The 23191-nt window shown below is 36.8% G+C and overlaps 1 protein-coding gene across 4 annotated transcripts in view; it reads right to left on the minus strand.

Annotated features, from left to right (window-relative positions):
- Nucleotides 1-268: 268 nt before the first annotated feature.
- LOC123525321 (uncharacterized) overlaps nt 269-23191 on the minus strand; it is a 92647-nt gene continuing 69724 nt past the window's right edge. For all 4 annotated transcript variants that reach the window (XM_045304276.2, XM_045304275.2, XM_045304278.2 and 1 more), the window contains 8 exons: nt 20454-20628; nt 18118-18265; nt 10084-10247; nt 9552-9637; nt 3713-3909; nt 2037-2171; nt 1277-1540; nt 269-927 (listed from right to left, as the gene is read on the minus strand). In XM_045304276.2, coding sequence (XP_045160211.2) covers nt 302-927; nt 1277-1540; nt 2037-2171; nt 3713-3909; nt 9552-9637; nt 10084-10247; nt 18118-18265; nt 20454-20628 — 1795 coding nt within the window. In that variant the 3' untranslated portion in view covers nt 269-301. The remainder of the gene's footprint in view (nt 928-1276; nt 1541-2036; nt 2172-3712; nt 3910-9551; nt 9638-10083; nt 10248-18117; nt 18266-20453; nt 20629-23191) is intronic.

Here is a 23191-nt window from a genome sequence, read left to right on the forward strand (position 1 = left end):
CCCTAGTAAATCAGACTTCAAACAATGCAAAGGCCTTGATTATTTAATAAGTCGTTTAATGGGGTAGCACTCTTTCTCAGTGCCTGTATGGCACCAAATAATATGTAGATGTGACTTTATTATTGCTATGTTTTAGTCAAAATGTACATGCATTTTTCATATTTTTATGAAACTTAGGTACGTAACACATTTTAAAATACAATACTTCAATCAATAAAAGCTCTACATAAAACCATCTAAAATCCTAAGTTAAACAACAAACACAAGGTATTGATATATTTGTTTATGGGCTTATCACTATTCAATACAGCAAGCATTCAGTTGCAAAAGACAACTCTTGCAGTTCTTGTTTAACTAACTGGGCATCTTCAGGCCGACATATCTTCATCAAATGAGTCCTAAACAAACTGAGATAATGCGGAATTTTTTTCAAAACTTTCAAGTCATTCTTTATGTCTGTCACTTCTTCGCTGTTAACAGTAGGCTCTGTTGTCACATCACGTGTTTCCCTGCTCATCCATCTGTCATAACTCGATGCTGACTTATTCTTCTCCAGCGTACGATGGAAAGAGTCCTCTGTATGAATAAGTGAACCAGTACCACTGTGGTTATTTTGACAAGTGGAACTCGCTCGAACACCGGGTCTCTCATTATTGTGATTTTGATCATCTCTGCAACTGTGAACATTTTGCTCATTATGCACAACATTAACATCATGTAACTGCAGTTTATCTGACATACACCGACATATGTCGTGTAAGTTTCTCAGTGAGATGTAATGCTTGATGAGTATTGTAACAAGCTGTATATAATGTGTAGTAGATTTTATGTTTGCATAAACACGCTCTCCATCTGCATATATTACTTCCTGGTATAGTACATCACTGGGAACACACGGTATATTGTTGTCTGCTGAACCAGTTGATTCTAAAAAATAAACAGACTTAAGTTCAAAAATATCACTAAAAACACAGAATGTTTCCTTTAGAAATAACTTTTACAGAACAGTATCAATTACATTAAGTCAAAGTTTCAGAAATTTCACAGAACCCCTAAACAGCACCTCTACTACCGGTAATCTAAAATTCTGAGTTATGCTAGTAGTGAAATACACATGCAAAATATGTAAACAACGTTATATACTTACTTTTATGTATTGGCATGCCATTCATTTCTAAAACTGGTTCAATTTTCACAGTTTCAAATCTTAACTGAGTACAACATACATACACTTTTTTACAGAGTATGTTGTAAGTAAATCAGAATATCAGTTCACCTTGTGAGCCAGTCAGTGTTTGGCTATCACTATGTTTTCTTCTGACACGAGTATATGAAGACAACAGGGTGACCATGTCAGGTGTTTCTGCTAAGTCAAGGGGTGTGTAGCTGAAGCAAGTTTGAGCCTCAAGGAGTTTCGGGCCGCCATGTTGGAGTAAGATATGACAAACATCTGGCTTGTTATTGAGGACAGCATCATGGAGTGGTGTAATACCCTCGTAATTGGCAGCCAACAGATCTACCTTCTTACACTGTGTACTACCTAAGAAGTAAACATAAGGTTAGTTTAACCTTTACCCTGCTAAATTTCTGAAATAGACTGGTCTGTCATTCAGTTTGGGCAGTACCATTTATTATTTGAAGGTGTATTCACTGAAAATTTACTGACCAAACAGCAAACAGTGCAAACCATGATCAGCCTGCATGGATGTGCAGACTGATCTTGGTCTGCACTGGTCGTAAAAGCAAAATCACTTGCAGCACGCTGGCTAAAGGTTAAAATGTTGAATATTTCATTATTATATTATGCTCTAAATGAAACGAATATAACTCAAAATAATTTAAATCTGTATGCAGTACAGTGTGAAAACCTATATGGAAGCGGACAAGACCAAAGAATGAAAGGATTATTACCAAGACTTACTTTACCTTTAAGAAAGACATTTTTAACTAACCTTAAAATTGTGTAGTTTAACATATTTAATATGATACACAAAAAGAGATATTTGTTAATTCAAATAATGATAGTGTACTATTACCATTAGTAAAGAAGATATCCATTGTTTTAGATGGTATAAACTTGAGCAGCTCCCTTACACATTCAGTGTTGCCATGGTTACTGGCCTCATGTAGTGGTGTCCAGCCAACATTGTCAGTAGCATTCACATTAATACCTTCATAAAACAAACAAATTCTGTAAATTGGTATCCACTGTCAAATGGGATAAAGGTTTTGCCCATAAAAAAACATTTTTTGCTTTCAAAAAACACTTGAATTTTCAGAATGGATGACAGATTGGAGCCAATGTCTTATTCCTTACTCAAGATACTTAGCTGAAAAGTTTTATGTCTCATTCCTATTCAAAGTTACTTACCAAAAATGATTTTTCTACTTTTAGTAATGTTGTCCTTATCCTTGACCAAATCAATCCAAAAATTCAATTGAATTTTGGTCTCAATGAAAGCTACCTATTATACCTAGATTGGTTGTAACTTTTCATTCCTAACTAAATTATTGATTGAGAACCATTTTTCTATATTTTATAACAATGACCTTGGCCCATACTACCTGGAATACAACAAAAACAAGAGGGCCAAGATGGCCCTAGGTCGCTCACCTGAGAAACACACCATAACACACCATAACAGTGTAAACATCTTTGACCTAATGATTTCATGGAAAAAAATATTCTGACCAATTATCATTAAAATTGGAGCAAAAAATCTTGAGTATAAATAAGTATTTTCTTTGATTTAGATTTCATCAAGGTAATCATTCTGACCAAATTTCATGAAGATCAGTTGAAAAATACAGCCTCTATCGTATACACAAGCTAAATGTTGACAGACAGACAACAGACGACAGACGCCGGACATCGAGCGATCAGAAAAACTGAGGTGAGCAAAAAAACAATCTGTATGAAAGCTACTTACCAGGTTTGGTATACTTATCTATTTCCTCAGTTGTTATTGTTAGAAAACTGTTTTGCAATTTTTAGTTAATATGACCTTGCCCTAAGCAACACAGAATAGAACTAAAATTATGACTTCCATAGAAGCATCTGAAATTCAAAGTTAGGTCTCGATACCTTATTTCTCACTTAAGTTGTTCAGCAAATTTTTCATTTCAAAGAAACAGTGACCTTGACCTCTCTGATTACAATGAAAGAAAATTATGTATGTGCTAAGGCTGGTTGCAATATTCCATAGCAAAAACGGATATATGCCAATTGCAAAGAAATACCCTATATAGTAAACATCAAGTACTAATGGTCATAACTGGTGTGTTTGTATGGCTCTGGAATGACAGAAAAAGAAATAAAACAAGAAATATCGGTAAATATCGGTAAAACCAATGGATGCTCCCTGAAATTTGCATACTAAAAGATCAAAAGCAGAATTTATGGACTGGACACATATAGTTTAAAGGGCAATATCTCACTGAGAACTCATTCCAATGGATAATGAAGAAAATATGTGCTCCTCCTTTTGACAGTGAACCATAAGTGCAGAAAAAACAGTCACAGCAAAATTCCTTCCTTTCTGGTCATCTGCACATCAAGCTTGTTTATCTGTGAAGGTTTGAAGCAAATTAGGCTATACTTGCGGGAGGAGTTGGACACAATATTATGGGTTGGATGGACGTATGTATGCATGGATGGACATATGGACAGCAGAAATGCTTTATTTTTATGAAAGTTTATAACTTTTCTTACCAGGAACCTTCAGAAGTTTTTTCACAGCTGCAACATCATTTCTGATACACGCCACATGAAGTGGTGTCTCTCCTTTATGGTTCTTTTTATTGGCTTTTAGTGTAATCCTGTCAATGTTCTCCTTGTTTATATCAGTATTCTCAGTCAAACAATTTGTCACTGTAGGTGTAGTATGTACTTTATTCATCTGTTTTGGTCTGAAAAAATATGGGGCATCCTTTATATTTGAAACAGGTGACGTATGCAATCAATTTATAAAATGATTTATTTATAAGCTAATACTGCAGAGAAATTTTAAATCATCATTCTTGAATGAGTTTAAAACATAAAAAATTATGAAATCAGCTATATAATATCCATTTAACAATAATTAATAAAGGCCAGGGGGCTGAATATTCAATGAAGAGTCACTTTATCAAATATTATTATTATATGTATTTTCCTATGGAAGATGTTTGAACAATGTGATATACTGCTAAAACTAACAGCGAATAAAAACAAGAGCTGTCGGAGGACAGCAACGCTCGACTATTCAACAGCCTTGTCAATTGAATGAATACAAAAGTCAAAAAAGGGGCATAATTTTGTAAAAATGGGAGAAAGTGTTATGAAACCTTCATAGTGCTTATCAGCTCATAAAGTGAACAAGTGAATAAGTGCGTGAAGTTTCAATCCTTTCCCAAAAGTGGATACTGAAATACCAGCTTACATACAAAAACTTAACCAAAAACTGCTAAGTCGAAAAAGGGGCATAATTTTGAAAAAAATGCAAAGTAGAGTTATGGGACCTACACAGTGCATGTCAGATCATGACAGTAAACAAATGTGTGAAGTTTCAATCCATTCCCATTAGTGGGTACTGAGATACCAGCTTACATACAAAACCTTAACCAAGAATTTCTAAGTCGAAAAAGGGGCATAATTTTGAAAAAAATGCAAAGTAGAGTTATGGGACCTACACAGTGCATGTCAGATCATGACAGTAAACAAGTGTGTGAAGTTTCAATCCATTCCCATTAGTGGGTACTGAGATACCAGCTTACATACAAAACCTTAACCAAGAATTTCTAAGTCGAGAAAGGGGCATAATTTTGTAAAAAAGCAAAACAGAGTTATGGAACCTGTGCAATGTAGGTCAGTTTATCACAGTGAACAAGTGTGTGAAGTTTCAATCCATTCCCACAAGTGGTTACTGTTACCAGCTTACATACAAAACCTTAACCAAGAATTTCTAAGACGAAAAGGGGGCATAATTTTGTCAAAAAGCAAAACAGAGTTATGAAACCTGTGCAATGTAGGTCAGTTTATCACAGTGAATAAGTGTGTGAAGTTTCAATCCATCCCACAAGTGGTTACTGAGATACCAGCTTACATACAAAACCTTAACCAAATCGGGACGCGGACGCGGACGCCGACACATGGGTGAGTCCAATAGCTCTACTATTCTTTGAATAGTCGAGCTAATGAAATAAATGGAGCCATCACAGCCTTAGTTGCTCACCTCACCTTAACCCTACATATAATACAAGACAAACTGTTTCATGAAAGCAACAATGCTGTTAGGTATGACACTAGAATCATAAATATCCAGTTAAAATGTGCTTTCTAGAGTGTTAGTGCTTTTCTCTACTTTGACCTAATGACCTAGATTTTAAGCCAAGGTGTCCGAGTTTCAAAAATGCAACTGACTTCATAAAGACGAACTTTCTTCCAAGATATCATGTAAATCAGGTTGAAAATGTGGCCCCCAGAGTGGTTATAAGGTTTTTGTATATTTTGACTTAATGTCCTAAATTTTGATCCAAGATGACCCAGTTTCAAACTTCACATAGATTGCATAAAGACAAACTTCCCCAGACTTCATTAAAATTGAGTAAAAAGAGTGGTTTCTACAGTGTTGGTTTAAACATATTTTATTAGCGAGATAGTTTACAAAATACATATACAATTAACAGAATTCACAAAAACGCTTAGGATAGGATCGAAAGCCTAAGGCTTATATAGATCTTTTCCTACAGTGTTTGTAAAGTAATCTACAGAAATGTCAATGGTCAATCTTTTAACTAGTTAACCATTCAAACAATGAATTATTGGTTAGCAGATTTAGTAACCTGTAAATTGCATTTTTAAAAATGATTAAAAATTCATTTTCCATAAAAATCAGTCTTTTCGAAAAAAAAACAACAATTTTTTATTGTAACCAATGTGATCCTTCAACTATCAGTCTATTTGACATGGGTTGATTAATTAAATGCCCCAAGGGTGTGAAAGCCGCTAATTTTTTACATAAAGTAATAATGAGTTTGTATTTCTCAATAAATCAGATGTGTGTTGCGCAGATTTCTCGATGAACTCTTGTTTTATAATGAGACAAGCAAGGCTGGAGTAGTCGCCACTATCAAAATTTTAACAGATGATGAGTACATGTCATCCAAATTTCAAGGCTGTATCTTAAACAGGAGGGTCATGATGACCCTGGATCGCTCACCTGAGTAATATGAGCTACATGTTTCAAATGTCAAACTGATCCTAAAATATTAAGAAAGTCAGTAGGTCACATTCATGGTCAATAAAATTTGAAGTTTTAACGATCCGTGTGCAAAAACTGTGTATGTCATCTAAATTTCAAGGCTGTATCTTAAAAAGCAAGAAAGTAGGTCAGCAGGTCAAGGTCACAGTCAAGTGACATCATATTACTTGAGGTCATCAGGTAATTATAATTAAACAGTCTTGGAAATAGAATCAGATAATTTTTTAAATATTTTTTCCTATATAACTCATAGCATAACTAAGTGACCCCAGGGCAGGGCCTCTTTTCACCCTAGGGGTACATTTTGAACAATTTTTGTTGAGGACCATAAGACAATGCTACAAACCAAATATCAAAGGCCTATGTCTTGTGGTTTCAGACAAGAAGATTTTTAAACTTGTTTTCCCTATATAAGTCTATATAAACCATGTGACCCCCGGGGCGGGGCCATATTTGAGCCTAGGGAGATAATTTGAACAATCTTGGTAGAGGACCACTAGATGATGCTACATACCAGACATCAAGGCCCTGGACCCTGTGGTTTTGGACAAGAAGATTTTTAAAGTTTTTCCTTTCAGTTGCCATGGCAACCAGAGTTCTGCACGGAATTCAATTCTTTGAACAATTTTGAAAGGGGTCACCCAAGGATCATTCCTGTGAAGTTTGGTGCAATTCTGCCCAGTGGTTTTCAAGATTTTCTTAGAAAATGTTGACGGACACACGACACACGTCGCATGACGGACATCGAGCAGTCACAAAAGCTCACCATGAGCCTTTGGCTCAGGTGAGCTAAAAACAGAAAGTAGATCAGTGTCAAGGTCACAGTCAAGTGATCCCTAATCGCTTGGGTCATCAGGTAATTATAATTAAACAGTCTGGGAAATATGATCTGATCATTTTTGAAGTATTTTTTCCTATATAACTCATAATTATAACAAGTGACCCAAAGGGCGGGGCCTCTTTTCAAGGGGCATAATTTGAACAAACTTGTTAGAGATCCACCAGGCAATGTTACATACCAAATATCAAATGCCTAGGCCTTGAACTTTCCAACAAGAAGATCTTTAATTTTTTCCCTATATAAGTCTATAGTAAATTTGGTACCCCAGGGCTGAGAAACCCTAGGAAAGGCAACATACTTAATATCAGAAGCCTAGGCCTTGCAGTTTCAGGCAAGAAGATTTTGAAAGTTTTTTTTTCCTATATAAGTCTATGTAAAACATGAGACCCCCCCCCCCCCCGGGGCAGGGCCTCTTTTCACCCCTGGGGCATAATTTGAACAATTTTAGTAGAGGACCACAAGGCAATGCTACATACAAAATATCAAAGGCCTAGGTAATGTGATTTTAGACAAGAAGATTTTTTACTACATAAGTCTATGTAAAACTTGTGACCCCTGGGGCAGGCCTCTTTTCACCCCAGGGGCACAAATTGAACAATCTTGATAGAAGACTATAAGATGATGTCACATACCAAATATCAAGGCTCTATGCCTTGCGGTTTTGGACAAGAAGATTTTTAAAGTTATTCCTTTCGGTTGCCATGGCAACCAGAGTTCTGCATGGAATTAAACTCTTTGTATAATTTTGAAAGGGGACAACCCAAGGATCATTCCTGTGAAGTTTGGTGTAATTCTGCCCAGTGGTTTTCAGGAAGAAGATTTTTTTAGAAAATGTTGACGGACATACGACTGACATTGAGCGGTCATAAAAGCTCACCATGAGCCTTTGGCTCAGGTGAGCTAATAAATATGTATCAGTTTAAATCAAAATTAAGGAGCTAACTTATTAAGAAAAAATAATTTTAACTTTTAAGCATGCCTTCTTAATTGTCTATCATTTTGAATAAAAGGTAGTAACATTTAAGATTTTGTACCCAAATTGATGATACTGTCTGTGGTAAGAACATCCAAAAGTAACAATGAGGTCTGAATATACATACATTATTAGCAGTGATTTATCAATAGAGAAACTGATACAGTAGATTTTGCGGTTAACCAGTCAAAAAAAATAACCCATTACTGAAATCCTTATTTTTTATGATAAGACTTGTAACCTATTTTTTGACCAAAGACTGCCAGGTCATATGAAGAAAAACATTTTGACAGACTTTCATGATGTTCATGCAAAAAATGTGGCCTCTAGTCTATACAAGATTTCACTATGATTTGTCCCAGTGACCTTGTTGTGGGCCCAGATGGCACTGTTTCAAATTATGCCTACATTAGGGTATATGAAGACAAGCATTCTGACTAAGCTTCAAGTATATCATGCAAAAGATGTGGCCTCTGAAGATCTGACCTGGTCACCTAGTTTGTAACCAAAGATGACTCAGTTTTAAACATGACATTGACTCCGAAAAAGCTTACATGTACATTGGATACAAAATGTGGCATGTAGGTGTTAATGACGATATCTATCATTTGACCTTGTGACTCTTTTTTTCGATGGACTTATCGTTGCACCAACACACTTATAGGTGATACAGTGACTCTGCAGCTTTAATGGTGAGGGAAGGTGCCCATGGTGCATTATTTCATCATTGGCAGGAACGTGGGTAGAACCACTGACCTTCCATAAGCCAGCTGGATGGCTTCCTCACATGAGGAAATCAACACCCCGAGTGAGACTCGATCCCACATCGTTGAGGGGCAAAAGATTCGAAGTCAGTGAGCTTAACCACTCAGCCACGGATGCCCCTTAGTTTACTAGATGACCTAGTTACAAACTTGTATTATGGCAAACCAAGTTTTATTGAAGTTTAGACAAAATTGTCATCTCCAGAATTTACAGTTACTATTGATTATAGAAGACAAGCTACTGATGCTGGCCCATCCATGTACACATAATGCTCCCCTGAACCATTGGTAAGCTAAAAGTGTATTCAAATAACCAAATTTTCTGAAACATTTTTTAACAGTAAGATTCTTTTTCAGGTGTTAATCCATTAGAGATTGCTGCTCAAAAATTTACATCTTACAAACTGAAATAAATATCAATTCTGATAACATATGATGTTGTAGCAAACTACTCAATTTTAAGTAATATTAACAGTGACGTGAAAGTGTATCATCAAAATGGTTTCTACCTTTGATATTTAGTTTTCAACTACATTTACTCTAATAAACCCTTAGACATCCATTGTATCTTATCTCTTGATAAAATAAATTGACTGAATGCACAAAAATTTCAGAATCTAAATATTGAATAGGTCATCCATGTTCATAATGGAACAAAACTTTACAAAATAAAAGAATGTTTCAAAGTATGTAGAGTGTACCTGCAAACATTTAAACAATGTTTTAACTACCTAGTTTTAGCTGGTGAATGACAGCCAGGACCTGGTGTTCTTGGTAGCACATCAAACCTTGGCAACAGGTAGAAATATTTGGTCACCTGTAAGACAGTAATAGTTTTTTTTATATATTTCCTCCATGGCAGTTCAAGATTACTGAAGACAACATCTCGCACTGACATGGAAAAAAACAACAAAACAGTAACAACTTTCAAGACAATCACCTGTTTGCTTGTCCATATACTGATTATTGGGTTATTGTCTTTCTGCTACAATTTCAGGAATATAGTTATGGAACATAAACATGTTACACACAAACATTTTCAAGATCTTATGAATTACACATTAAATGCCTTCTCAACACATAACAAAGGTTGACAACAAATCTTGTAACTCATATTAACTTACTGACATTAAAGAAGTCCTCTAAAGAGCTAAAAACAAACAAAGAGCTTATTAACATAAATGATCAACAGCCATGTAGACACAACATCTGTTAATCTTTAGTTGGTGAAATGATGTTAGTGATTTTGTATAATGTACATACAATGAGCAGCAGTGTGAGTTGTCCGGCATCTTGAAGGTACTCCTCTGTGAGGAGAAAGTCGTCATACATGTGCAGAAGTTGTTGACACACTCTGACTCTCAACCAGGGCAGCCGTAATCCCTCAAATATATGCTCCAGTAGTACAGGCTCTCTAACATCTAAATCTGAAAATACATTAAAACATGTAAAAAACAAGAGGACCATGATGGTCCTGAATCGCTCACCTCTTCCCACATGATCCAGTTTTGAGTATGACGTCGTTTTTTCTATTATTTGACATAGTGACCTAGTTTTTGAGCTCATGTGACCCAGTTTTGAACTTGACCTAGATATTATAAAGATAAAAATTCTGACCAATTTTCATGAAGATCCATTGAAAAATATGGTCTCTAGAGAGGTCACAAGGTTTTTCTATTATTTGACCTATTGACCTAGTTTTTTAAGGCACGTGACCCAGTTTCAAACTTGACCTAGATATCATCAAGGTGAACATTCTGACCAATTTTCATGAAGATCCATTCAAGGGTATGGCCTCTAGAGAGGTCACAAGGTTTTTCTATTTCAAGACCTACTGACCTAGTTTTTCATCGCAGTTGACCCAGTTTCAAATTTGACCTAGATATCATCAAGATAAACATTCAGACCAACTTTCATACAGATCCCATGAAAAATATGGCCTCTAGAGAGGTCACAACATTTTTTCATTATTTGACCTACTGACCTACTTTTTGATGGCACGTGACCCACTTTCGAACTTGACTTAGATATCATCAAGGTGAACATTCTGACCAATTTTTATGGAGATCCATTCACAAGTATGGCCTCTAGAGAGGTCATAAGGTTTTTCTATTTTTAGACCTACTGACCTAGTTTTTGACCGCACATGACCCTGTTTGGAATTTGACCTAGATATCATCAAGATAAACATTCATACCAACTTTCATGAAGATCCATTGAAAAATATGGCCTTTACAGAGGTCACAAGGTTTTTCTATTTTTTGACCTACTGACCTAGTTTTTGATGGCACGTGACCCACTTTCAAACTTGACCTAGATATCATCAAGATGAACATTCAGACCAACTTTCATACAGATCCCATGGAAAATATGGCCTCTAATTAGGTCACAAGGTTTTTCTATTATTTGACCTACTGACCTAGTTTTTGATGGCACGTGACCCACTTTCAAACTTGACTTAGATATCATCAAGGTGAACATTCTGACCAATTTTCATGAAGATTTCATGAAATAAATGGCCTCTAGAGAGGTCACAAGGTTTTTCTATTTTCAGACCTACTGACCTAGTTTTTGACCGCACGTGACCCAGTTTCGAACTTGACCTAGATATCATCAAGATGAACATTCAGACCAACTTTCACACAGATCCCATGAAAAATATGGCCTTTAGAGAGGTCACAAGGTTTTTCTATTATTTGACCTACTGACCTAGTTTTTGAAGGCACGTGACCCAGTTTCGAAATTGACCTAGATATCATCAAGGTGAACGTTCTGACCAATTTTCATGAAGATCTTGTGAAATATATGGCCTCTAGAAAGGTCACAAGGTTTTTCTATTTTTAGACCTACTGACCTAGTTTTTGATGGCACATGACCCAGTTTCGAACTTGACCTAGATATCATCAAGATGAACATTCAGACCAACTTTCATACAGATCCCATGAAAAATATGGCCTTTAGAGAGGTCACAAGGTTTTTCTATTATTTGACCTACTGACCTAGTTTTTGAAGGCACGTGACCCAGTTTCGAAACTGACCTAGATATCATCAAGGTGAACGTTCTGACCAACTTTCATGAAGATCTTGTGAAATATATGGCCTCTAGAGAGGTCACAAGGTTTTTCTATTTTTAGACCTACTGACCTAGTTTTTGACCGCACGTGACCCAGTTTCGAACTTGATCTAGATATCATCAATATGAACATTCTGACTAATTTTCATGAAGATCCATTGAAAATTATGGCCTCTAGAGAGGTCACAAGGTTTTTCTATTTTTAGACCTACTGACCTAGTTTTTGACCGCACGTGACCCAGTTTCGAACTTGACCTAGATATCATCAAGATGAACATTCTGACTAATTTTCATGAAGATCCATTTAAAATTATGGCCTCTAGAGAGGTCACAAGGTTTTTCTATTTTTAGACCTACTGACCTAGTTTTTGACGGCACGTTATCCAGTTTCGAACTTGACCTAGATATCATCAAGGTGAACATTCTGACCAACTTTCATAAAGATCCCATGAAAAATGTGACCTCTAGAGTGGTCACAAGCAAAAGTTTACGGACGCATGCACGGACGGACGACGGACACCGCGCGATCACAAAAGCTCACCTTGTCACTTTGTGACAGGTGAGCTAAAAAACCCAAAAAAAATCCCAATCATATAATCTTCTAAAATAGCGCCACCAGCAAAAGAGTGGGGCCATTAAGTTGCTTCAAAAATTAAAATAAGTTGAATTCCCATAGTATTATAGTACACACATACTGAATGGTTTGTTGGTCAATTATCAAACCTAATGCCTTAGGTAAGGTTAGGCAAATAGTTTTAACTACTGACAAGCAAGCCCTCCAATAAGTAATTTTCATGACTATTTCAGGTCATACTGATGCAAGATTTTTATCAAATCTTGTAGGTTGGTTGTAGTTTAGTACTCCTGACAGTTGTTTGTTTGTTTGTTTTGGCCAAACAAAATTTAGGTCATACAGTAAAGCAATTTTCTAGATTTAAAGGAACAGGAAGACCTCAAGTACCCTTTCTGCAAGCCAGTCAACCTTCTGCAAAGTAGCTATGTATGTTGCAATATCAAACAAATTTACATTTTTGACTGGGTTTCAAACCAACAGTTGTAAGGTAACAGGTAAGCCAGAGACCCATCAAGAGGTAAAGGAGTACCAAAATGATTTTCAACTTCTTTTACACAGAGGTTCTGCTGTCAAAAACTGAATGTAATGACAAAAGAAACTAGAATGTCTCTGTACAACACAGGGTGTGCCCCCCAAGAGTATATTTGTCACAAATAAGGGGCAATAATTCAAATGTTTTCAGTCTTAAGGGCGTATAGCCTCAACAGATATTTTATGTAAAGGATTTATTATTCTAGGCCATAACTTTCTGAGCTATGAGCATCACAAACAAACAAGAGCTGTCACTATTAGTGAAGAATGCCCCCGAAGCATGCCGAAGAATGCTACAATATGCCAGAATAGTATAGGTATGAATCATTTTGTGACCTTGACCTTGATCTGAGAAACCTGGTTCATATTGCGACACACCTCAATATGGTTAACATTTCTGTCAAATTATTTTCAAATCACCCTATGAATCTTGAAGTTTTAGCCCAGACAAGAAATAGGCCATGTTAACCTTTAACCACTAACTGACCTTTACCTTACAGCTAGGAGTCTGGGTCTTGTGCATGATGCGTCGTCTCATTATGGAGAACACTAATGACAAGTAATTTCAAAATCCCTTCATTGATGGCAGAATTATGAACCAGACACGAAATAGACCCTATTAACCTTTGACCTCTAAGTGTGACCTTGACCTTAGAGTTAGGGGTCTGGGTCTTTTGCATGATGCGTCGTCTCATTATGGTGAACATTTATGCCAAGTTCTTTCAAAATCCCTTTATGAATGGCTATGCCAACCTTCGGGAGTGGGGGTGGGGTGAATGCCAGGTGTGCAAGGTATATATATGATAAAGACTCATGCCAGGTTTCATCAATTTATATGAAATACTCTTTGAGATAGGCATGTCACAAGGCAAAAATGTGTATTTTTGACTATTTCAGTGGCCATAACTATAGAAATAGGGCGCGGAGCCGGACGGAAAAATAGTAGGTGCACAATTCATATCATGATAAAGACTAATACAAGGTTTCATCAATTTATATGAATTAACTTTTTAGCTTGGCGTGTCACAATTATTTTTTGGCCAGATGGACGGACAGGACCAAGTCTATATGCCCCCTCAACTGAATGGTGGGGGCAAAAAAAGGGAAACAAGAGGGCCATGATGGCCCTATATCGCTCACCTGAGTACCATTGCTCTTAATGATAAGATCAAGTTTTGACATAGATCACATAGGCATACACATAAAATATCATCAGGATAAATATTTTCTTGTAACAGTCCCTTTTGACCTATGGGTCACGTACTAGTCAGGGCCAATCTCCATACCAAGTTTGAGGGTCCTAGGCTCAAATGCTGCATTTTTGTACTAGCATGACTATTCCTTACCCTGAAAGACTTAAACCAGTCAAAAGTTATCTACCCTGATTGTCCGAGTCCATCTGATGGCATAAATGACATTTCAAATCAGTATCTTCATTGGTTACCGAGATACACCCATTTTAATTTGAAACAAAGGGAGGTAATTCGACATAAAATCAGTCCATAGTTATCTACCCTGATTGTCTCAGTCCAACTATTGACAATAATGAAATTTCCAATGAGTCCAATAAATACTTACTGAGACAAGAGTTATCTAATATGACTATTTCTTACCATGGAAGACATAAATAACGTTTCAAACTAATCTCATTAGAAGCTGCTAAGGTGTATTCATTTAGATAAAAAAATTAAGGGCGGTAATTTGTCATAAATTCAGTCAATATGTATCTTCACTGATTGTTCCAGTCCATCTGCTGACATAAATGAAATTTCAGATCAGTATCTTCATTAGTTACGGAGATATACCCATTTTAATTTGAAATAAAGGGAGGTAATTTGACATAAAATCAGTCCATAGTTATCTACCCTGATTGTTTCAGCCCAACTAATGGCAATAATGAAATTTCAAATAAGTCCTACAACTACTTACTGATATAAATCCATTTTGATTACAATCAAGGGAGGTAAACAGATATAAAATAACTCTGGAACCTACGACTGGATCAGACAGATTCGTTATGGAATCCAAGATTTATTGTTGTTGAAGATATTTTGGAAGTTTGTATCAAATCAAACCATAAATGAAGTCTCTATATGGCTGCAAAAGCTGAAATAGCGAATTTTGGACCTTTAAGAGGCCATAACCCTGGAACCCATGATGGAATCTGGCCAGTTTAAGAAAGGAACCACTATCTTGAAGTGATACAAGCTGTGTGCAAGTTTGGTTAAAATAAAATCATAAATGAAGCTGCTATTGTGCAGACAAGGTCAAAATAGCTCATTCTGGTCCTTTCAGGGGCCATAACTCTGGAACCCAATGGAATCTTGCCAGTTCAAGAAAGGAACCGAGATCTTATGGTGACACAAGTTTTGTGCAAGTTTGATTAAATTCAAATCATAAATGAAGCTGCTATTGTGCAGACAAGGTCAAAATAGCTAAAAATAACTCTGGAACCCATGACGGAATCTGGCCAGTTCAAGAAAAGAACCAAGATCTTATGGTGAGACAAGTTGTGTGCAAGTTCGATAAAAATCAAATTATAAACAAGAGCTCGTCGAACACGAAATGCCCCCCTTGATGCATTCAGTAATTGCACAAAACAGAAATTATATGCTCACTGTAAACAAAAGTTCTACCATTCTGGTTTAATCTGACCTTGACCTTTAACATATTAACCTAACAAGAGATTACAGAGTGATCTTGGCGCCATCCACTGAGCCATTTTTGAATGTTCCAAATTTCAAGACTAGCTCAAGGTCAAAATCAAGGTCAAATTTCATTTTGGTACAAAACAATGTGTATGTGGTCCAAATTTGAAAGCTGTGGCTTGAGAAATGTGAAAGGAGGTCACTAGGTCAATTTCAAGGTCAAAGTTCATTTCGGTAGACAGAACTATGCATGTGCTTCAAATCTGGAGGATGTAGCTTGAGAAATGTGAAAGTAGTTAACAGGCAAAAATCAATGTCAAATTTCAATTCAGAACACAAAAATATGCATGCGGTCCAAATTTGAAATGTGAACGTAGGTCACTAGGTCAATCTCAAGATCAAAGTTCATTTCGGTACACAAAACTATGCATGTGGTTCAAATTTGAAGGCTGTAGCTTGAGAAACGTGAAAGTAGGTCACTAGGTCAAAATCAAGGTCAAAATTTATTTCGGAACTCAAAACTATGCAAGTGGTCCAAATCTGAAGCCTGTACCTTCGAAATGTGAAAGTAGGTCACTAGGTCAATCTCAAGATCAAAGTTCATTTCAGTACACAAAACTATGTTTGTGGTTCAAATTTGAAGGCTGCAGCTACAGAAATGTGAAAGTAGGTCACTAGGTCAAAATGAAGGTAAAATTTTATTTCTGAACAAAAAACTATGCATGTGGTCAAAATTTGAAGCCTGTACCTTCAAAAATGTGAAAGTAGGTCACTAGGTCAATAACAAGGTCAAAGTTTTTTTCGGTACACAAACCTTTGCATGTGGTCCAAATTTGAAGGCTGCAGCTACAGAAATGTGAAAGTAGGTCACTAGGTCAAGATCAAGGTCAACTCATGTCAAGGTTCATCTTGCCATTCAAAACTATACATGTGGTCCAAATTTGAATGATGTAAGTTATGGATATGAAGATTCTAAGTTTTTCCCTATATAAGTCTATATGAACCATATGACCCCTGAGGCGGGGCCATATTTGACCCTTGAGGGATACTTTAAACAAACTTGGTAGAGAACCACTAAATGATGCTACATTACAAAATATCAAAGCCATAGTCTTTGTGGTTTGGACAAGAAGATTTTCAAAGTTTTTCCCTATATAAGTCTATGTAAACCATGTGACCCACAGGGCCGAGTAATATTTGACCCTTGGGGAATAATTTGAACAATCTTAGTAGAGGACCACTAGATGATGTCATATACAAAATATCAAAGCCCTAGGCCCTGTGGTTTTGGACAAGAGGTTTTTCAAAGCTTTTTCCTATATAAGTCTATATTAACCATGTGATCCCTGGGGTGGGGCCATATTTGACCCCAGGGAAATAATCTGAACAATGTAAGTAGAGGACCACTAGATTTTGCTACATACCAAATATCAAAACCCTAGGCCCTATGGTTTTGGACAAGAAGATCAGAAATCGTTTAACTGTTCCTGGCCAATGTGACCTTGATCTTTGACCTAATGACCTCAAAATCAATAGGGGTCATCTGCTGGTCATGGCCAACCTAACTATCAATTTTCCTGACACTAGACCCAAGTGTTCTTGAGTTATTGCCTGGAAACCATTTTATTGTTCCTGGTCACTGTGACCTTGACCTTCCACATACTGACCTCAAAATCAATAGGGGTCATCTGCTGGTCATGACCAACATCACTATCAATATTCATGATCCTAGGCCCAGGCGTTCTTGAGTTATCATCCGGAAACCGTTTTACTGTTCAGGGTCACTGTGACCTTGACCTTTAACATACTGATCTCAAAATCAACAGTGGTCATCTGCTGGTCATTACCAACCTCCCTATTAACTTTCATGTTCCTAGGCCCAAGTGTTCTTGAGTTATCATCCGGAAACCTTTCTACTATTCAGGGTCACTGTGACCTTGACCTTTGACATACAGAACTCAAAATCAATGGAGGTCATCAGCTGGCGATGACCAACCTCCCTATCAACTTTCATGATCCTAGGCCCAAGCGTTCTTGAGTTATCATCCAGAAATGGATTGGTCTACATTCCGACCGACCGACCGACCTATCGACCGACATTTGCAAAACAATAAACCCCTCCTTCTTCGAAGGGGGGCATAATAAAGCTGCTATTGTGCAGACAAGGTCAAAATAGCTAATTTTGGCCCTTTCAGGGGCCATAACTCTGGAACCCATAATGGGATCTGGCCAGTTCAAGAAAGGAACCGAGATCTTATGGTGATACAAGTTGTGTGCAAGTTTGGTTAAAATAAAATCATAAATGAAACATCTATCGTGCAGACAAGAAATTGTTGACGGACGGACGGACGACGGATGAAGGGTGACCACAAAAGCTCACCTTGTCACTATGTGACAGGTGAGCTAAAAATGAAGACTTACAAAGTACTAAAAATGTACCAAAGTACCACTGACAATCTTTTTATGTTTACCTGTTAGTTTTCTGGATATTTCATGGATGAATGCAGATGTTTGGACTGCTTGTGATGATTTCATTGTATCAGTATTTGCACACTCAAGAACTCTACAACACTCGGATACCATGGCTATCATCCATAAAAGCCCCTCCAACACCTCCATCTGTAGTTAGAAACCAATCTGACTAAAGTACTTGATCTTCTAAACGAAGATCTGAGAACGACCCATTCACATTAGTCTTCTGTATATTTTGGATTTCCAATATATTGCTATTTTAATTTTCGCAAATTTATTTTTATTTGAACCAATCAGACGACTTGTTTGAATGTCAAAGAGTAAGAAAAATTAGTGGTCAGTCCAAGGTTCGAACCCGGGACCCCTTGCTAACAGAGCAAGTGCCCTACCGACTGAGCTAACCGGCTATCTGACCTCTTACGACATAAGAATTGTAGATATCAAAAACCAAGGCTTTTTTAAGCTTGCAGAATGTTGTAAGTTAGCTTTTGATTGGCTAGCGAAAGGGTCGTCAGAAAGAGGCTATCAATAGCTCGTGTTCAGATCCTAAACGTAGCGTAATAGGATATGTACGTCAGATTGAGTTAGAAACAATCATGTATTCACACACAAAAGTAAATTCTAAAACTAATTTATCCTTCTGTCAAATTATAAAATGACATCCACATAAAATTGAATGGCTAGTATGTTTGGTCATGAGTTCATGAATTTCACTTCTTAAGTTTCAGTGGGAAACTATGGATCCATGCAAGCACACTTAAAAATGATTTTATGGTATTTAGTTTCAGTTAAAATGTGAAGAAAATGAATACAGACTATGTCCAATGAAAGTCACAAGTCCAGCAAACTTTGTTTAAAAGCTGACATCAACTGCATCTACTTTCCTATAGTTTGGTATTTCATAAGGAATATCAACTAAAAAACTATCTTGTTTCAAAATCCGTAGAACTGTCAATGTTTCAAATTGTCTTCAAGTTCAAATATCAAAATGAAACCTGAATCTGAATCAAGGATATTCATAGCTTTCAGGGTTGTGTTGATCCATGATATTGAAACTCAATGAAACCATTAACAACTTTTCATGTACCTTATCTTTCTGAATCAAAACAGACATGGCCTCTTGAAATAGCTGTCAGTGACAAAACTGTGTGAAGTTATGCCACTAATATTCAATTATTTCAAACTCTGTGTCACATTATTTCAATTTGATTACCTGAATAACTGAAAATCTGACATATGGTTTAGTTTGAACATGACAGTTCCCTAACAACTTCTCTATGTTATTAATGTAACTATTAGGACTGGGACGATTGCTCGATTAATCTGATCCAATCCGATTACTTGGTGAAAATGTTTTCAATATTGCAAAACCGCTAATCGCTCTCAAACAATAAACATCTTACAATCCCAGTAAAATGTATATTATTTTATAACATCCTTGACAACATTTTCGCTGAACACACATCAACATAATCAATAATGATTTGCCTATTGTTGATTTATTAACAGAAAAAAACAACACCAAATATGACTTATTAATTATCACACTGCTTGCCAACGACAACTGTTCATAAGTTTCTAATGAAGTCAGCTTGATATGGTCGTCCAGAAAGAAAACAGCATTTTCAATATGGTGGTCGATTAACTGGTTCGATTTGATTTCAGACAAACGATTAACCGGTTTCAAAATTTTGAAACCGTCCCAGCCCTAGTAACTATCTTCAGATTAAGAAAGTTAACAGCACTAAAAAATATGCATGAGAAGGTGGTATGATATCTCAGGGTTTCAATATGTTAAAAGTTCTCTTTCTTTTTATCAGGTAAGGCATGAATCCAGGGAGAGGTATACATAACCCATTATGACTGACATTTAACCTTTCGCATACTAAATTTCTAAAATGGACTTGTCCATCTCTTAATTTGGACAGTACCATTGACTGTTAAAAGGGGTGCTTATAATAAGATCACTAACCGAATGGCGCACAGTGCAGATCTTGATCACAATGCACTATGATAAGCATGATAAAGGTTAAGATCATTCGTGTACCATCTCCATGTGGAAAAGTTGTCTTTGACTTACTGAGAACAGGTAAGTAATGGTACAGTGTACAGGTACACTGGTTAGGTTATCTAACAGGCATACATTTCAGAAGTACTGTTGAAAAACATTACAGTGAAATCATCTTATTTCAAGTGGTATAAATTTGTGGATTTCAACATTTGGAGCTTACATGGATTGGAAAATTGTTTGCAACCATGGAAATAAATAAAAACTTCCCCATAAATCTTGAATTATCACCATATCTAACAAAACAAACAAACAGTATAACCTTACCAAATGTTTTTTCTCTGTATCACAGTGTTTTGTTTGGTAAGACAGTATAATATCTGACATCACATCTACCAAAGCACCACATCTTTTGTTGAACACAATGTGGTAGGATGGACTCCATATTATACGTAGCAGTATGTGTCTGGTATCATAGTCTTCTTGAGAAGTAGCAGTACTTCTGAAAGATGAAAATCTATGACTGTAATGCGTAACTTTTAACACAACTGCATTCATAACAAGAGCTCATAGAACACAAAATGCCCTCCTTGATGCATTCAGTAATTGTACAAGGAACAATTTATGGTCACTGTATACAAAAGTTCTATTGTTCTGGGTCAATGTGACCTTGACCTTTGACCTACTAACCTCAAAATCAATAGGGGTCATCTGCTGGTCATGATCAACCTCCCTATTAAGTTTAATGATCCTAGGCCCAGCATTCTAAAGTAATTGTCTGGAAACAGTTTAACTGTTCCGGGTCACTGTGACCTTGACCACTGACCTCAAAATCAATAGGGGTCATCTGCTGGTCATGAACAACCTCCATATCAACTTTTATGATCCTAGGCCCAAACGTTCTTGAGTTAACATCCGGAAACTGTTTAACTGTTCTGGGTGACTGTGACCTTGACCTTTAACCTACTGACCTTAAAATCAATAGCGGTCATCTGCTGGTTATGACCAACCTGCTTATCAACTTTCATGATCCTAGGCCTAAGCGTTCTTGAGTTATCATCCTATACCGGATTGGTCTACATACTGACCGACCAACAGACGGACGGACAGACCAACCAACATCTGCAAAACAATATACCCCTCCTTCTTTGAAGGGGGCATAAATATGGCCACTGCTGTAGAAATATCAGAAAGTATTTACTAGAAATGCTGAATGTAGTGGTGTAATATCTGTAGAATACACGCTAGTACTTATTGGAAATGCTGAATGTAAAAATGTGCTGTATAATGGCAGAATACATAGAGGATATTTGTTTGTTCTGAGTGAATATGGAATATATCTCAATGAGGTGAGAAAATTTCAAATATTTTCACAAGCGTGTAGCATGAGTGAAAATGTGAAAATTTTCTCACTTTGAGGTGAGATATATTCCATACTCACGAAAAACAAACAAGTTTTCTTTTTATTTTACGCTTAATTACGTCGAGATGTGCATTTTGCAATGAATATTAATCTCAGCACGGGAAACAGACGCATGTAAACAAACATGACGTCAGACATGTTGCAACATTAGAAAGACGCACACAACATGAAGCTCCATTTTATTTTATCTTTTGCTGCATAATGTTATGAAATTCTCATTAAGTAAAATAATTTGAATCGAGAAATATACTATAAAAAAACAAAGTGCGACTACAATTTTCATCATGTTTTAAGCAAATAACTTAAAATTCATACAGATATCAGTGAGTGATATTGATTACATCTCAATGATAAAACACAGTATTTCATCAGTTAGCATAAAATAAAAGATGGTACTTATTGGAAATTCTGAATGTGGTGCTGTACAATGGTAGCATACAAGATAGTACTTACTGGAAATGCTGAATGTTGTGCTGTACAATGGCAGGGTACCAGACAGTTCTTAATGGAAATGCTGAATGTTGTGCTGTACAATGGCAGGGTACCAGACAGTACTTAATGGAAATGCTGAATGTTGTGCTGTACAATGGCAGGGTACCAGACAGTACTTAATGGAAATGCTGAATGTTGTGCTGTACAATGGCAGGGTACCAGACAGTACTTAATGGAAATGCTGAATGTTGTGCTGTACAATAGCAGGGTACCAGACAGTACTTACTTGAAATGCTGAATGTTGTGCTGTACAATGGCAGTGTACCAGACAGTACTTACTGGAAATGCTGAATGTGGTGCTGTACAATGGCAGGGTACAAGACAGTACTTACTGGAAATGCTGAATGTTGTGCTGTACAATGGCAGGGTACCAGATAATACTTACTAGAAATACTGGGGAGCGGTGGTCTAGTGGTTAAGGTGTCGGCCGCTCAATCCAGGGGTCATGGGTTCGAGCCCCACTGGGGTCACGACCATGACTTCTCATATGACACCAGGACTGGTTTTTCCAGGAAGCGGACTCGAGAGTGGTTACAATAAGCTTGAAGCTTCCATCACAGTCGAGCTAAAACAAATTAGTATAAACTAAACTAACTAACTAAACTAACAATGGCAGGGTACCAGACAGTACTTACCGGAAATGCTGAATGTTGTGCTGTACAATGGTAGCGTACAAGGCAGTACTTACTTGAAATGCTGAATGTTGTGCTGTACAATGGCAGTGTACCAGACACATACATGTGATCTCCCGCGCGGGAGGGCCAAAATCCCGATTTTTCACCCTTGCCTCCCGTCTCCCGATAAAAACCATAATTCTCCCGCTTTTCAAAAATTTCCAAGTTCTTTTTTTTTTTTTTCGGGAGGCTCAATGTTTACGTTTTTATCACAAGTGTCGATAATTACCGAGGAATGCCAAACGTGTTTACACAGCTGATCAAAGCGTCATCGGCTATTGTGTATTATACATGTGTGACACGCGTGTACTATCAAGGAAACCGTTGTTTTTCACAGGTGACCTTCGATAATTGTTTTTACAAGGGATTAGATGGTCGATTAGACCATGGATTAAAGACATTAAAGGTTAAAAAGTGAAAGTGATTATCGGATAATTGACTGTAATAAGTTAAAATCAATCCAGTAATGTCGCGTG

Source organism: Mercenaria mercenaria, chromosome 3 (genome assembly GCF_021730395.1).
Source record: "Mercenaria mercenaria strain notata chromosome 3, MADL_Memer_1, whole genome shotgun sequence".
Lineage (NCBI taxonomy): Eukaryota > Metazoa > Mollusca > Bivalvia > Venerida > Veneridae > Mercenaria > Mercenaria mercenaria.